The sequence below is a fragment of the Capra hircus genome, assembly GCF_001704415.2.
Source record: "Capra hircus breed San Clemente chromosome X unlocalized genomic scaffold, ASM170441v1, whole genome shotgun sequence".
Taxonomy (NCBI): Eukaryota; Metazoa; Chordata; class Mammalia; order Artiodactyla; family Bovidae; genus Capra; species Capra hircus.
The window spans coordinates 10647144-10662867 of NW_017189516.1; the positions used below are offsets into that span (position 1 = coordinate 10647144).

Sequence of the window (15724 nt, forward strand, 5' to 3'; positions counted from 1 at the left end):
GTCTGAGGATTCTTGAGTCTGTGACAATATTGGATACCCAGCTTTAGTCTCTACTTACACCACATTACAGTGGTGGTGTTATACATACAGATTAGATTAACACCTAATCTCCTGGAGGATTTAGCCTGTGTCATAGCAGACATTCACCACAGTTCAGTTCAGTTCAGTTGCTCAGTCATGTCCGACTCTTTGCGACCCCATGAATCACAGCACGCCAGGCCTCCCTGTTCATCACCACCTCCCGGAGTTCACTAAGACTCATGTCCATCGAGTCCATGATGCCATCCAGCCATCTCATCCTTGGTTGTCCCCTTCTCCTCCTGCCCCCAATCCCTCCCAGCATCAAAGTCTTTTCCAATGAGTCAACTCTTCGCATGAGGTGGCCAAAGTATTGGAGTTTCAGCTTTAGCATCAGTCCTTCCAATGAACACCCAGGACTGATCTCCTTCAGAATGGACTGGTTGGATCTCCTTGCAGTCCAAGGGACTCTCAAGAGTCTTCTCCAACACCACAGTTCAAAAGCATCCATTCTTCGGCGCTCAGCCTTCTTCACAGTCCAACTCTCACATCCATACATGACCACAGGAAAAACCATAGCCTTGACTAGACAGGCCTTTGTTGGCAAGTAATGTCTCTGCTTTTCAATATGCTGTCTAGGTTGGTCATAGCTTTTCTTCCAAGGAATAAGCGTCTTTTAATTTCATGGCTGCAGTCACCATCTGCAGTGATTCTGAAGCCCCCCAAAATAAAGTCTGCCACTGTTTCCACTGTTTCCCCATCTATTTCCCATGAAGTGATGGGACTGGATGCCATGATCTTCATTTTCTGGATATTGAGCTTTAAGCCAACTTTTTCACTCTCCTCTTTCACTTTCATCAAGAGGCTTTTTAGCTCCTCTTCACTTTCTGCCATAAGGGTGGTGTCATTTGCATATCTGAGGTTATTGATATTTCTCCTGGCAATCTTGATTCCAGCTTGTGTTTCTTCCAGTCCAGCGGTTCTCATGATGTACTCTGCATATAAGTTAAATAAGCAGGGTGATAATATACAGCCTTGATGTACTCCTTTTCCTATCTGGAACCAGTCTGTTGTTCCATGTCCAGTTCTAACTGTTGCTTCCTGACCTGCATACAGATTTCTCAAGAGGCAGGTCAGGTGGTCTGGTATTCCCATCTCTTTCAGAATTTTCCACAGTTTATTGTGATCCACACAGTCAAAGGCTGTGGCATAGTCAATAAAGCAGAAATAGATGTTTTTCTGGAACTCTCTTGCTTTTTCCATGATCCAGCGGATGTCGGCAATTTGATCTCTGGTTCCTCTGCCTTTTCTAAAACCAGCTTGAACGTCAGGGAGTTCACGGTTCACATATTGCTGAAGCCTGGCTTGGAGAATTTTGTGCATTACTTTACTAGCATGTGAGATGAGTGCAGTTGTGCGGTAGTTTGACCACACCCTCCGTAAAGCCCTGGTTTCAGAGGTTCTTTCCACCGGAAGTTATGACAGAAGGAAATGTGTGGGTGGGGAGGAGTAGTCGGTAAGGGGCCCAGGTTCCTGACACAGTCGACACCCAGGGAACGAAGAGTAAGCGCCATGTTGAAGCCACCGTTGCCACTCAGATCCCTCTTATTTCTCCAGCTACCTCTGCTGGGGGTGGGGCTGAACCCAAAGTTCCTCACGCCCAGTGGGAATGAAGACATTGGTGGGAAACCTGGGACTGGAGGAGGTTGGTGAGAAGGGAAGCTGTGAGAAGGGGTCGCACAGAATCCTGAAACCTGCCACCCGGCATTAGAAGGATGCGGGCAGAATTTAAAAGTACTGTAGGGAGGGCAAGGGAAGGGTTCCTTGCCTCACTCTGCTTCTGCGTCTGACCATCTTGTCTTCTCTTCCCCTCCCCCACTTCATTTTCTCTCCAACCTAGACTTCTTCCTGACTTCGAAACCCGCTGGGACCCTCGATGTTTCCACTCTGCCACTCCCAAAGGTTCAATGTTTTGTGTTCAATGTGGAGTATATGAATTGCACTTGGAACAGCAGCTCTGAGCCCCAGCCCAACAACCTGACTCTGCATTATGGGTATGAGACGGGTAGCCAGGACGGGGGTGGGGAGGGAGAGGGAGGAGGAGGAGGTGATGTGAAAGACTAGATGTGAAAAGACTGTGTGGGGACCAAGAAAGAGAGTAGCCAGCACCCTAAGCTCTCCACTATTTTCTCATGGGGTAAGTCATAAATCAGTTTAGAGGAGCCGAGGCTGGGCTGTGGAAATCTGGAGTACCCAAGTTTATTTACCTCATTGTTATTCTCCCTTGAAAACCTTCTCTAGGTACAGGAACTTTGGTGATGATAAACTCCAGGAGTGTGGCCACTATCTATTCTCTGAAGGAATCACTTCTGGCTGTTGGTTTGGAAAAAAGGAGATCCGTCTCTACGAAACATTTGTTGTCCAGCTCCAGGACCCACGGGAACACAGGAAGCAGCCCAAACAGATGCTAAAACTGCAGGATCTGGGTAAGTTGGAAAGGAAGGTCGAAGGATACTGTGGGGTACTGGAGTATTTAAAGTGGTGTTCTTTCACCGTAAGTGTATGTGGCAGAAAAGAGGAGGTGAGGGACAGAATGGGGAAGTGAGGAGAGCTCAGGGGCACTACCTTCAGGATCCTGACTTATCTAGGCCAGGGGAATGACCACACATGCACACATATCTCCAGTGATCCCCTGGGCTCCGGAGAACCTGACGCTTCGCAACCTGAGTGAATTCCAGGTAGAACTGAGCTGGAGCAACAGATACTTGGACCACTGTCTGGAGCACCTGGTGCAGTACCGGAGCGACCGGGACCGAAGCTGGACGGTGAGTGAGTGGGGATAGCAGCCCTGGCCGAGCAAGTAGGGTTAAAGGATTCAATCAGCCAACAGGAATGCTGCTCCCCAGCTCCTGCTCTCTGCCTCTCAGTTCCCCTGCCCACCTTCCACCCTCCTCCTCTGACTCCTTTCTCTCCTCATCTTTGAGTTTTCCTTAAGGTTTCCCTACCCATACACTTCCCAATACCAGAAAGGCAAGTAAACAAAAGCATTCAGTTCTGGTCAGTGAAGGTAGCAGTGTGACTTGAATAGTCAAGAGAGGAGGGAGAAACTGAGAAGAACCAGAAGATGATGTGAGATGGGAGTGGGGGCAGCAGTTTTCATTCTGCCTTCTTCTATAAACACCCATCTTTCCCTCACCCTCTTTCTCCTCAAGGAACAATCCGTGGACCACAGACATAGCTTCTCTCTGCCCAGCGTGGATGCACAGAAACTCTATACGTTCCGTGTTCGGAGCCGTTATAACCCACTTTGTGGAAGTGCTCAGCATTGGAGTGACTGGAGCTACCCAATTCACTGGGGCAGCAATACTTCAAAAGGTAAAATGGACCTAACACATCACCCTGACCCATGAGCCGAGTACCCCAACCTTTCTAGCACCATTGTCTTTTGCCCTGCCTCCCTACCACTAAGACCCCAAACTTGGTGGCCCATCTCCCCTCACTGTTCAACTCCAACTCCCAGGAAGCAGGATTTTTCTGTGTAGTGTTGGATCAGTGTGTTGTTAGAGCAGGGGGAGTGGATTGAGAAGGAGGCTGAGGGGGTATTCAAAGGGGATACAGAATGTGTAAGATTTCCCTGCAGCATTCCCAGAAAGCCTGCATGGTAAAGATGGCTTTTGGAACCAGGCAAATCTAAGGTTTAAACCTGCCTCTGCCGCTTCCTACCTCTTTGACCTTGGGCACATCACTGACCTTTTTGATTCTGTTCCTTTGTTTGTAAAATGGACATAATAATTGCTCCCTGGTCCCTCAGGAGTTGTGAGGACTGAATACACACACAGATAAGTGTTTAGCACAGTGTCTGGCACCAAGTTGGCACTCTAAATGTTGGCACATAGTAGGGGTACTACAAATGTTAGGTCTCTTTTCCTTTCCTCTTTCCAACAGAGAATCTTGAGAATCCAGAAAATCCTTCGTTGTTTGCATTGGAAGCTGTGCTGATCCCTCTTGGCTCCATGGGATTGATTGTGAGCCTCATCTGTGTGTACTGCTGGCTGGAACGGTGAGAATTCTGAATCCCAGGAAAATGAGGTGGGGGTGGTGGTGCTGGGAATAGTAGAGGATGGTTATCACAGGGTCTCCAGAAGTAGAGGGCGGACAGTAAGGAATCACCCAAGAGGATCACCCAAGAGGGCATGAGGATGAAAGGAAGATGCAGGCACAGGCAACACAGAATCATTTCATTCCATGTGGGAGAAGGGGGAGAAGGACAATAAAAGAGTGTGACTGATGTGCTCCTACTCCTTCTTTCTCCCTGCTCAGGACAATGCCCCGAATTCCTACCCTCAAGAACCTAGAGGATCTGGTTACTGAATACCATGGAAACTTCTCGGTGAGAACACTGTCATACGCAGACTTCAGTGTGTCAACTGCCACCAACTGCCTGACAGCTAGAGAGAGCATGGGGGAAGGAGGGGAGGGGAGAGGGGCCTGCACTAACAGTCAGGATGTGGCTGACCATTTGGGGGATGGGCTCGACACAGAGAGACACCCAGAACTGATCCTAGATTGGTTGAGGCAGATGGAAACAGTGGTATTGGGGGGCCAGGAGTGTGTGTGTCCCTTCTGTAATAACAGTGGTTGCAGATCAGGAGAGTTCCCTTGGCACAGACCCCTGACCTGGAGATATTTGTCTTTAGGCCTGGAGTGGTGTATCTAAGGGACTGGCCGAGAGCCTGCAGCCAGACTACAGTGAACGGCTCTGCCACGTCAGTGAGATTCCCCCCAAAGGAGGGGAAGGGCCTGGGGGCTCCCCCTGCAGCCAGCATAGCCCCTACTGGGCTCCTCCATGTTATACCCTGAAACCTGAGCCCTGAGGCCCTGACAAGAACCCAGGGTCCTGGAGCCCTAAACTGTGCTAACTTGCCCTTGTCCAACCAACTTGGGTCCAATGCTCACCTCGCCGCCTGTGGCTGATTTTGAATTTTGTTCCCCCATCACTGCCCCCTCATTCAATATCTCCTACTTGAGAATTGCCCCTTGGCCCCATCCATGTTTCTCATCTCCCCCAGTCCAGCCCTTCCTTCTCACAGTATTGCTTCTGCCATCCCTCCCTCCCCTTTCCATCTACCCTTCAATTGTTCCAGAAACTAATGAGAAATAAAATTTCTGTTGATAATCATCAAGTATGTCTATTGTTGGGGTGGGGAACAAGGGAAACGTGGGATCCAATCAGGGTGGGAGGCACAGTACTGAGGGCACAAAACAGGAGCCATGGGCTCCCGCCACAGTAGCGATGCTCTACAAATTCCCTAGGAAAGAGTGCTGCTCCAGAAACAGACCTCACTCTAGGTGTTCTACACTCCTTCCGGGGCCCATTTTAGAGTAAGATTTACCATGCTGCCCTGATTTCCTTTGGTTATTGGCATTGCCCCCATTTTCAACACATTTTTATAGACCCCACCCAGGTGCTTCTCCCCTTAGCCTTCCTCCACCTTCTGCCACACATAGCGCTTCTGACCTCATAATCCCTCAGCTGCAGCCTCAGGCCCCACCCCTAGGGATGCTGGTTATCCACAGCTGCCCATAGCTCTCTCCTGTCTGCCCAGTCTGGGCCTCCTCAGTCAATGTAATCCATCTGCCTCTCCAGCCCCCTGATCTTATGGGCCCACTTGGCCCCCCAAGGCCTCTAGGACACCTTCCTTCTGCCATGACGTATCAAGACTCTCTTTGAAGAGTGAGAAGATCTTGAGAACATGTTCATCTTTATCAAACATGGAGGTGAGGGGTATCACAGAGCTGGAGTCTATGTGTAGGGGTGAGGGTATTGGAGGGGCAGTGGAGGGCACAGGGATGGTATAACTGGGGAAGGGCCACATGCCCCATCCTGTCTCTTCTCAGATAATCAGCAGTTTCTGGCCAATGCTAACTGTTCTGTCCTGCTGCTGCTGCATTATGCCCGCCGTAAAGTGGGGTTGCCTAAAACAGGTGAGGAGTGTGGGGAGGGGACTCACAGCCAAGGGTCTGAAGTAGTAGGGTCATCAAGCCTACTACTTCGAGCCCCCGAGTTCTCCTGCTGGCAAGACGAGAACTCCTTGAATCCCCGCAGCTTCCTCAGCCCGTTCTGGATAGGATCACTGGCCCCTCTCGCTCCTGCTCCCCTTCCTTAGCTTCCTTGATTACCCTGTGGCCCTCCCTCCAGAGACCATCGATTTATGTGATGAAACGGGGACAATGAAGTTGTTTTTTCTGATGAAGACTCCTGGAGACTATGCCAGCAAATTCCTTACAGCTCGAAACACCTACTACGTTTGTAAGGTGGAGCGTGGGGCACCAGGTAGAGACTTGGAAGCATTCCCCAGAGATAAAGCAAGGCCCCAAAGCTGGACCATGAATCTGACCCTTCAAATAGGGCCCCTTGGACCAGATCCAAATTGACTGTCTCTAGTCAAGCCTAGGAGCATTGCTTCTGTGACAGTGGTTAAGTTAGCACATTCTGTGCCCCCAACCCCCACCCCGACCTGGCTGAGGGATGGACCCGAGGGGAGGAAATAAGTTACACCAGCCCAAGGTAATATTGAGTATTAGGGTCCTGAAATTTGGGGCTTTGGAAGGGAGAGGCTGGGTGATGGGGCTGGGTGTATTGCACTACTGTATTCACAGGAACTAGAGTTGAGAGTGCCTACAAAGCATTTGTTCCCCTCCTGAAGAACCCAGAACCCGAGCTTATTGGTAAGCAGCAGGATGGAGGAAGGAGGAACGTGGAGGGTACTGGACTCAGCTGGGTGATGGAGAATATGGGCTGGGGATGGTATAGTCTGTCAGGTAGAATCACAGGATCCTAGGTAAAGGGGTCTAGAGTCTAGGTCCACTTCAGGAGTGTGTGTGTCTCACTCACTCCTCGCCATTTCTCAGCCATCTTCTCAGTACATCTCCCTATCCCCACCACCTCATTCCCATCTTTCCCTTCATCTTCTGCTTTTGGAATCTTGGTGTCCCGATTCCCACTGAAAAGAGTAAAGCTTAGGCACCTTTGCGTTGCTTCTCAGCCTAGCTTTAGGCCCGGTTACTCCAAGTGATCCTGTGAATGATGGAAGGGCCGGGATGGGTAGGGAAGGTCTCTAGTACTCAGAGGTGTGTGTGTGTCTGGCGGGGGGGGGGGGTGACTTTCTCTGGTTCCTAGATGCCTTGCGTACACAATGTGACCTCCTGGAGAGGAGTCGAGTGAAAATGCTTAGAATCCAAGAAGCCAAGAAAGTCATTCCAATTGAATCCTCTGTGAACCTCACAGTAAGCCTTACCAAACATGGTCTGTCCCAGCAGCCTCCTTTCCCCACCTGTCTACTGAAGGCTCCTCTGCCCCAGCTCTCTGGGGTGAATTTCCTTCCCAAATCCAACATTCATGCCCAAGACCTGCCTCTCACCTCTTCGGTCCTCCCTTTGGCCCTAGTCTGTAGAAAACTTCTCTGCAGGGGCCTTTTTACTTACTGACCCTTTCCTTTTCCAGTCCAAATCATCAGGGCGATCAGATGATGAGGGGACCACTCGCAGGGCTCCCGTCTTGAAGACCAAAGCGGACTTTGTCAGTAGGAAGGATAAACATCGCTAATAAAATAAAGTGACCAAGTGAGAGCTGCAATGAAATCACTGGCATTTTAATGTGAGGTTCCTTTTTTCAAGAAAGACTTCTCATAATATCGAGACCAAGGCTTAAATCTGCCCCGGGCATTGTGGAGACTCTCAGGATCCATAGGAGCAGGAGAGGGCAGGGGCAAGCACATGGGTGGGGGGTGAAGAAAGGCAGCGAAGTGTAGTACAATAAGCCTTTGAGGGACAGAGTAGGGGGTGGGGTCTTTTCCAACCAGACAACCTTCCCTTGGGAGGCCTATCACAGCCCGCCTACTCCTGCTGGGGTTAGGTGATGGGATGGGCATCTTCCCTCCCCCACCGTACTCCACCAAGTCCCCGGCTGAAATCCCCCTGCCCCCAACCAGTCTGCCTCTGGGCAGTCCCTATCCCTGCTCCTTCCTTATCCGCAGGGGAACAGAGAGGCAGCAGAAACCAGAGCTGGTTATAGGCATTTATTGAATTAATTCATTTATTGATTTGACACACTTCCCCACTCCAATCTAGCACACGAAACAATCTGGGTAGGCCAGGCGCTGACACAGGAAATGATGGGAACCCACAGCAGGGGCGGGGGAGGGGACAATGCAAAGAGGACTGGGGGAGGGACTGCTTTGGGGGCTAGGGTGGAGAATGAGCCCCAGATGGCCTTCCCTAGCAGGTGCTAGTAAACCTGATCTACATTCTCCTCCATCCCTGCTCATTTCCCAGACCCTCAGCCAAGCTCCCCAGCTCCCCCTTCCCTGTTCCGCCCCTCCCCCTGCCTGCCACCACACACTTCCCCATAACCCCTGCAGTCAGGCAAGGGGAAGAAGGGCAGGGACAGCTGTCTGGGGCCTGGAACAGGGAGGTCTCTGTGCCTAACTTTACCACCCTAAATCCTTCCCTCCTCTTCTCCCCCCTCCCATCCCCTTCCCAGGCCACAGACTCATTCCAGGCCCTCAACTGCACTGTCCCACCATAGCACTAACCTAAAGGGGGTCATGAGAGAGTGTGGCTGCACCCCAACACCACACACTCCCAGGCACAAGGTGACAGGATGAAGGCACCTGGCTTAGCTTTTCCTCAGGGAAACTCCAAGCTAATTCAGCGCAGACCATGTTCTAGACCTGGTCCTCATGGGAGCTCTTCCCCTTGCCCCCTGCTCTCTGCAGGCCTAAGATTCTCTCCCCTGTCTCCCCCGTGTTTCCAGAAATAATATCTGTAGTGTTTGCATCAGGTGACTATGGCAAAGCCTTCCGAAAAGAAAAAAGCATTCTCCCCATCACTAACACCTTGCCACTGTTATATTTCTTTAAAGGTTTACAAAAAGCCTTTCTGTTATCTGTAGTCTTCCAAGAGTGATTTGGCTTGGTGAGCCACAGCCACTCCAGGCTTCATACCTTGGCCCTTCCAGATCCCTGTTACACCCCCAATCCCACACCACTGGCCCAAGGGGGCCACTGAATAAAAATCTCAAGCTCAATCCAGCCTGGACCAGCTCAGATAAGACTCTACAAAAAATCCTGCTCCCAAAGGCAGGGGTAAGGCCACTGGTGACTTCACATTTCCAACAGTATTGCCCGCCCATGCTACAAAATCTATGGGGTGGGAATGCGTGGTGGGGGGAGCTGAGGATGGCTCCCTAATTGGCACAGTGAGAATAAACCCTCTCCCCTTCCCCTCCCCTCTCCCTCCCCACCCCCCAGCTATATCTTTATAATTTTCTCAGTACCCAGGTTAGCAGACCCTACTCTAGCTCTAAAGCAGGGTCCCAAATTCCCTGGGAGGGGTCAAGGGTAAAGAGTGGATATGGGCACGCCTGGTTCTGTCTCTGAAGTAGGGAATGAAGCTTCCAGCCGTGGCTCAGGGATCTGTGGGAAGAAAAAACGGAGGACAAGGTCAGAGGCTCATCTGGGGGCATGACAACTTTCTATCAGCAAGAACCACATTAAGGAAAACAGAAACAGCCCCTCCCCCACCTCTCCTGTGCTTCCTCCTAGCGGTGAGCGCTGCTGAGGGGCCTTGGAGGTCCCATCTGGAAACTATGCCACTCTAATGGGACGTCCTCCCTCTAATTCCCTGGGACCTCCAGCTACCCCTTGTCCTCAATCTCCCCCTTGCTAGATCACAGGACTAGCTGGACACCTAGGAGCAAGAATAGGTTGTAAGATGCTGCCATGACTAAGATGGGCCATACCTGGCTCAAAATTGAAGTCCAGTCCTTCGTCCCCATCCATGAGGTCATTGATGATGTTATCCATGTCACACTCCAGGTTCTCCATGTATATGTCGAGATCAAGATCCTGAGGCATTCGGTCTTGGCTTGGAGCTTCAGTAGGAGGTGTGAGCACAGGACCCCCCAGGGGCTTGGGGACCGGAGCCCCCGCCATGACTGGAGGTGGTGCTGGTGCTATCATCGGGAGGGTGGGAACCAGACCGCTGGGGCCTGCAGCCTCTAGGGGTTTAGGACACAGGCCACCCCCCGTGCCTAGCTTACTGGAGGAAGGTATCCCCCCCAGCAGCAGAAGTGTTGGAGCCTGGGACAGAATGGGATCTACCTGGGTCATGAGGACATCGGCAGGAGGTGGTGGCGTATCAGAGGTGAGCAGAGCCTCCAAAGACTGGGAGCTTGAGAAGCACCCTTCTCCTGCTGACAGGGGCCCCTCTGCTGGGCTGAAGAGAGAGGTGCTGTAGGTGTGTAAGGGGCCCGGAACCCCAGGATGCTGCAAAGAGAAGCCAGAGAGGCTGCTCCGAGACAGCAGCGAGTGGGGAGATGTGAGATTGAGCCCATCTAACAGCTCCAGATCTTCTTTCAGGGTGGGAGGGACACCCCCTGCATAGCCACTGGCTGAGGCTGGCATTTCCTCTTCCGCCAGCACCTCAGGCTCCGGCTCCCTGGGGGAGGGCCGGGTGCTGACAGTGCTGGCATTCGAACTGCTTCGTGGACGGAAGGTGCTCCATGCATCGGCTTCCTCTCGGTTTCGAGAGCAAGGGCTGCCTGACCACTTGGCAAAGTGGCCAGCAGGGCTCCTTGGAGTGGCACCTTCACGTGGAGCTGGCAGCACAGCTGGTTTCTTCTTGGGGGTTTTGCTGCGGCCCCGAAGCAGCCTGCTGCTGCTATCCATGGAGGCTGCCCGGCGGCGGGGTGCCTTGCCGCTCTTGCCTCCCTCCGGATTCAGCATCCACCAGGAACTCTTGCCAGTAGCCTCGTTGTGAACCTTGATGAACTTGCTATGCAGGGATAGGTTGTGGCGGATCGAATTCTGGAGGGGGCAGAGGCAACAAGAAAGGGAGGTCAGTGGTCAGCAGTCCAGTCAAAAAGGACACTGGGGCGCGGCTGGGGGTGGGGGGGCGATCCTGGAGATGCAAAGCTAGTCAAATTAGAGGGGAAAACAGGCAACAGTTGGGGGGGGGAGGTAGCGGCAGGTGAGGAGACCACACACAATTCCCACCTGAAGACAAGCTTCTTGGCCAGACCTCTCTGCACAGAGGGCAGGGAGACAACCAGAGCCAAGACCTATTCACAGGGCGCTGCACCCCCTTCCCCCTGAAAAGCTCACAGCCCTCTATCTGACCCAAGTCTCTGGGGGCTGCCTGGGGCTTGTAAGCATTGGAAAGACGCACTCCTAGTTCATCAAGAACTAGGCTCCAGTGGGAAAGAGCATTCCACAGCTCCACCCCTTTCCTTGAGTACAAGCTTGGGTGGAGTTTACAGGACAGTGGTACAGCAGCAGCCCAGGACAGACCCACCCTGTCCTGAGTCAGTCTTCCGAACAGGCTGAGGGGCTGGAACCTCAGCCTGGCTAGTGCTCCACTCCGCACAGGGCATTTGGGCCCTGGCACTCTACACGATTTGCAGATTCCTTTTTTTTTTTAAATTCCCTCCCCCGCCGCCCTCCTCAGATTCCTTGACACACACCTTCAACTACATTCAGGCCAGGCTTCTCCCTGTGCCTCAAATACACGAGGCCCCTCCCTCCCTCCCTCCTTGTCCGGAGAAGGAGCTCCCCTCTCTCAATTCTACTAGCTTGTCAAGATCAATCTTCAGTCCTCTCGCTTTCCTAAAGTGGTTGCTTGGCTTCTGCAGCCAGATTTCTTGTTCAGTATTTTTCATCTGTTCCACACAAAATTTCCCCAAATCTATATTATGTTGTTTATAGTTTCAAGTAATTTGTATTATCAATAGTAAATGCCAGGACATGTTGTCCAGGTAGGCAGCCCTCCTGCAGTGGCCCCCTCAGAGTGCCAAGCTCCCAGTAAGTAATCAATATTTGTTGCCTGATTGACGGGTGGCCCTTGGGTGAAGAATGGTGAATCTCCCCTTGAAGCTCCGTCAGCTCTTGAGTGCCTGGGTACTAGAAGCTCTGTTTTTCCTTCCTCCCTCGCTGCTGATATTCTGCTAGAGATAAGTTTTTTTTTTTCCCCAGGGGCCCAGGAAGCTGAGATTGGCAGCTTCTTGAACCCCTAGAGCAGTTTATTTCTATTGGCTGCTCCAGGCTAGTTGCACCATCCCTTTGTATCCGCAGGGCCTCCCCCACCCCATCCCCCACCCCGGCACCACCACCCCCACCCCACCCCCACCCCTCAGGAACCTCTCTTCTCTTTCTTACCTCCTTTTCCCCACTTCTCGTCAGGAATTTCTGCATAGGAACTCTAAACTTAGGGGCATTTGACCTCCCACATGAAGCTCTTTAGTGTTTAGAAACTTGGGAAGAGCCCAGAGGCCTTGGAGCAACTAGGAGGCTGAGGCTATGGACAGTCAGAAATCACTTCATGTGTTTCAGCCAGATGCTCTAGATAAGGAGAGCCTTTGCCTGGGAAAATATTCTTAAGTGGCCTCTTGCTCCAGGGCTCTCTAGCGAAGAACTCCTTGTCTCCCTGGGACCCTGCAGTAACAGCACTCCAACTACTCTGGCCGCACTGTTTTGGGTTCCTTCAGGGAATCACACTTGTCCATCCAGCCTGAGCTTTTAGTAACTAAGAGCCACAGTTACTTCTGGCACTATGATTTCTACCCCCTCCCCACTCCCCCCTTCTTTTCCAACTTCTAACTCTGGGTCTACTGAGAAGGCTCAGTACCCATGAGTGCCATTTGCTCATCCCCTCTTCTTTAGCCCTTGGAACTACTACCTCCTACAGCCTCCTACTTGGAGAGGTTGGCTCCCTAGAAGCCTACCGTTTTTACCTCTTGGAAGGAGGGCATCTGCTGGTTGCTCCCCAAGCCACCTAAATTAAGCCTTCTTGTTCTAAGTGAGTGCCGCCCCCTGGTGGGGTGGTGGTAACCTTGGCATATCACCAGGGAAGCCAGCTCAGGCTTGGGGGTAGAGAGTGAGGGGGGAGAGCCTTGCAGGCTCCAGACTCAGCCTGATTTGGCTTTGCCATCATTCCATGTCAGCGTGGATTAGCAGACAGAGCATATAATTTATAGTTAGACCTGAGTTCAAGTCCTCATTCTATCGATTTTGGCAAGTTTCCCAACCATTCTATACCTTAGTTTCCTAATACATAACATGTGGAATCTCAGAACTGCTGTGAAGATTAAAATTTTTAACTACTTTGTAAACGAAGAAAACCCAATATAAGTGTAAATTCTAAGGAGGGACTACACTCCCACAGCATAACTAACAACTCATGATTATTTCTTCTACCCTGGAAAATGAACCTAAGGGAAAAGAAAAAACAGCTGTGCAGGCTGGGTCCAAGGAGGGGAGCTCTTTATGAGCTGCGACTGTGGCATGGCAGTCTACCCAGAAATAGTGCCAAGGGTCTCAGTCAGCTGTCTTGCTTTCTTTTCTGCCCAACCCCAAGGGGTACTGCGGACTCAATCCCTCGATCTCTTATACCTAGAAGACCCTCTGCTCACTTAGCCTTCCGTATTTCCTTGCACGCTGGTCTCACCACCTACTGGAGTACAAGGCGTCAGTAGGAGTTGAAGCTCCCTAACTTTGTGAGTCCCATATTTCTCAGGACAAGCTTTTGGAGCATCTAGTGCAATCCCTCCCCGCAGTTACCTCATGGGAAGCCAAGGGAACCCCCAACCTTGTGTTTTAAAGTCAGAGCCCTATTTTTCTCCATGAATATTCCTCAACAGCAAATGAAAACTTCCCCCCACAACTTGGATAGCCCCTGACTAGGGAGAGTTTCTCAGCATTATATAGGGTAAACTGAGGCAGCCCCTCCTTTTTTTTTTTCCTCTTAGTGTATCAGATCCACTTCCTTCCCACGGGGGTATCACTCTTTACCTTTTGCCACTTCATTCCATCTTCTTGGGTAGCAGAATCCTAGAACAGTACTTCTACCCTGAGGTACTGGGAGGCAAGCAGGGAATCCAAGTAATCCCACAGGAATGGGAGAAAAGGTGTTGGGGTGGGAGGTGGGGGAGGAGGGAAGGCTAGGTTCCTGCAGGGAATCCACACAGTTCCCGCTGCACATAGGATAAAGACTTCTCTGTGGGGATAAGTGTTTTGGGCAGCCCAAGCCAAAGTGCTGGGAGTGTTGAGCAGTAAGCAGAGAATTCAGTTTTCTCCAGGGCAAGGACAATGTCTTATTCATTGTGATCCTTCAGCATCAAGCACCTAGAAGCATATACTATGTCCTAAGTAAATGGCTTGTCTAATTGACCGCGGAAGGTGGATCTCTGGGGTAGGGGTATCAAAAGGGAGGCAGAGTAGAAGTAAGGAGACCGGTGGGAACCAGGAGGAGATAGGTATTGAGGGGGATCATAGTTACCTTCCATCCTGCTGAGCTGTTGCTGTCACCCTTGTCCTTGAAGTAGGGCACCGTGCGGACCATCCACTCATAGATCTGGGCCAGTGTCAGTCGCTTCTCGGGGGCGCTTTCAATGGCCTGGCTGATGAGTTCTGCATATGACTGATTTCCCCAGGCATTCCGGCGGGAGCCTCCCTTCCGAGGACCTGTTACAGCCCCCAGGATCCCGGGCTGGGGACCCCCTGCCGAGTCTGGGAGCCTGGCGGGCAACAGGGTCGGCTGGGTGCGCCCGTCCGAGCGCCCCTCCGGGTGTACCTTCTCTCCCAGACCTGACTCCACCTCGGACGGCTCGGACGGCTCGGGAGCGAGCTCTGGTCGGGGAAGGGGCCAGGTGCAGGAGCGGGGACGGCTCTGGGGTTCGAAGTCGGGATCGAGGTCTACGATCGCGGCAGCCTCTCTGGCTGAATTCTCATTTACTGGATCCATACGTGAAGTTGGACCTCCGCCGCTCAGCGTTCAGAGGAGCCTGCCACAGTCCCTAGCGATGCCTCCCCTCAGGGGGGAAGCAGCGAGGGCCAGGGGGCACATTCCTGCCAGTCCTCAGAAAGTCTCGAACTTCCCCTCACCCCTGGATGCTTGATCCTAAGCTGTCCCTTGCACACAGTTCTCCGTTTCTTCTCTGCTACAGGCTGCAGCCTCGGAGCTCTTTCTGAGACACCACCTGTAACCTCCGCCTAGCGAAGGCACTTTTCTCCTAACCTCTCAGCTTCCTGCTCTTTTAAACCTGAGGCTCCGTATCCCCTCACAAATCTTTCTCCCATCACAGAACGCCTCTTTAGCGCAGTTCCCTCCCCCTTTTAAGTTGCTGCCCCCCGGACACTCCTCCTGAATTTCCTCCACCCGGATCACTGCCCTCCCCCACGCCCCGCTCCCTCGCGTCACTTGCCCCTCCCCTGACTCCCTCTCCCCCCGCCTTTCCCCTCCCCCCCTCTTTATCGGGTCCAGGTCTCTGCGGCCCCAGCCTCTCGAATTCCCGCACCAATCCCCCTATCAAACCCCCCACCCCCCGCCCCCGGGTTTCCCTTTTGTTTTGCTCCAAGCAGCGGCCCCCGCCTGACGTCTCTGTTTACCACTCGCCAGGGCAGCCATCTGCGCACGCGCCTGAAGAGCGGGTTGGGAAACCGAGTTCTCTAGTCGTGCCACCCTGGTCCGGCATGGGGACTACATCTCCCGTCCTACTTCGCGGTCAGCCCGATCAGGGTGGCAGGAGAGCGGCGTGGCAGGATATATAGAGGGGGAACATAAATTATTATTATTAGAGGTGGTCTCGGACTTTTTCTTTTCGTTAAAAATCATTTTCCTCCTTCCCCTCTTCCTCCCTCCTCCCTAGTGA

At 52.2% G+C, this 15724-nt stretch overlaps 3 protein-coding genes across 3 annotated transcripts; 2 read left to right on the forward strand and 1 right to left on the reverse strand.

Annotated features, from left to right (window-relative positions):
• The first annotated feature begins 1540 nt into the window (after window positions 1–1540).
• Window positions 1541–5197, forward strand: IL2RG (interleukin 2 receptor subunit gamma). Its single transcript, XM_005700681.3, has 8 exons — window positions 1541–1723; window positions 1919–2072; window positions 2320–2504; window positions 2704–2843; window positions 3231–3393; window positions 3964–4078; window positions 4339–4408; window positions 4716–5197. The coding sequence occupies exons 1-8, from the start codon at window positions 1591–1593 to the stop codon at window positions 4890–4892; spliced, it is 1137 nt and encodes a 378-aa protein (XP_005700738.1). The 5' UTR covers window positions 1541–1590; the 3' UTR covers window positions 4893–5197.
• Window positions 5198–5670: 473 nt separating this feature from the next.
• CXHXorf65 (chromosome X CXorf65 homolog) lies at window positions 5671–7645 on the forward strand. Its single transcript, XM_005700684.3, has 6 exons — window positions 5671–5796; window positions 5917–6003; window positions 6218–6352; window positions 6679–6747; window positions 7199–7305; window positions 7523–7645. The coding sequence occupies exons 1-6, from the start codon at window positions 5772–5774 to the stop codon at window positions 7622–7624; spliced, it is 525 nt and encodes a 174-aa protein (XP_005700741.1). The 5' UTR covers window positions 5671–5771; the 3' UTR covers window positions 7625–7645.
• A 436-nt stretch (window positions 7646–8081) lies between these two features.
• On the reverse strand, window positions 8082–15299 carry FOXO4 (forkhead box O4). The gene is made up of 3 exons (XM_005700685.3): window positions 14353–15299; window positions 9821–10886; window positions 8082–9494 (listed from the first exon to the last, which is right to left on the reverse strand). The coding sequence occupies exons 1-3, from the start codon at window positions 14815–14817 to the stop codon at window positions 9487–9489; spliced, it is 1539 nt and encodes a 512-aa protein (XP_005700742.1). The 5' UTR covers window positions 14818–15299; the 3' UTR covers window positions 8082–9486.
• Between the last annotated feature and the right edge of the window lie 425 nt (window positions 15300–15724).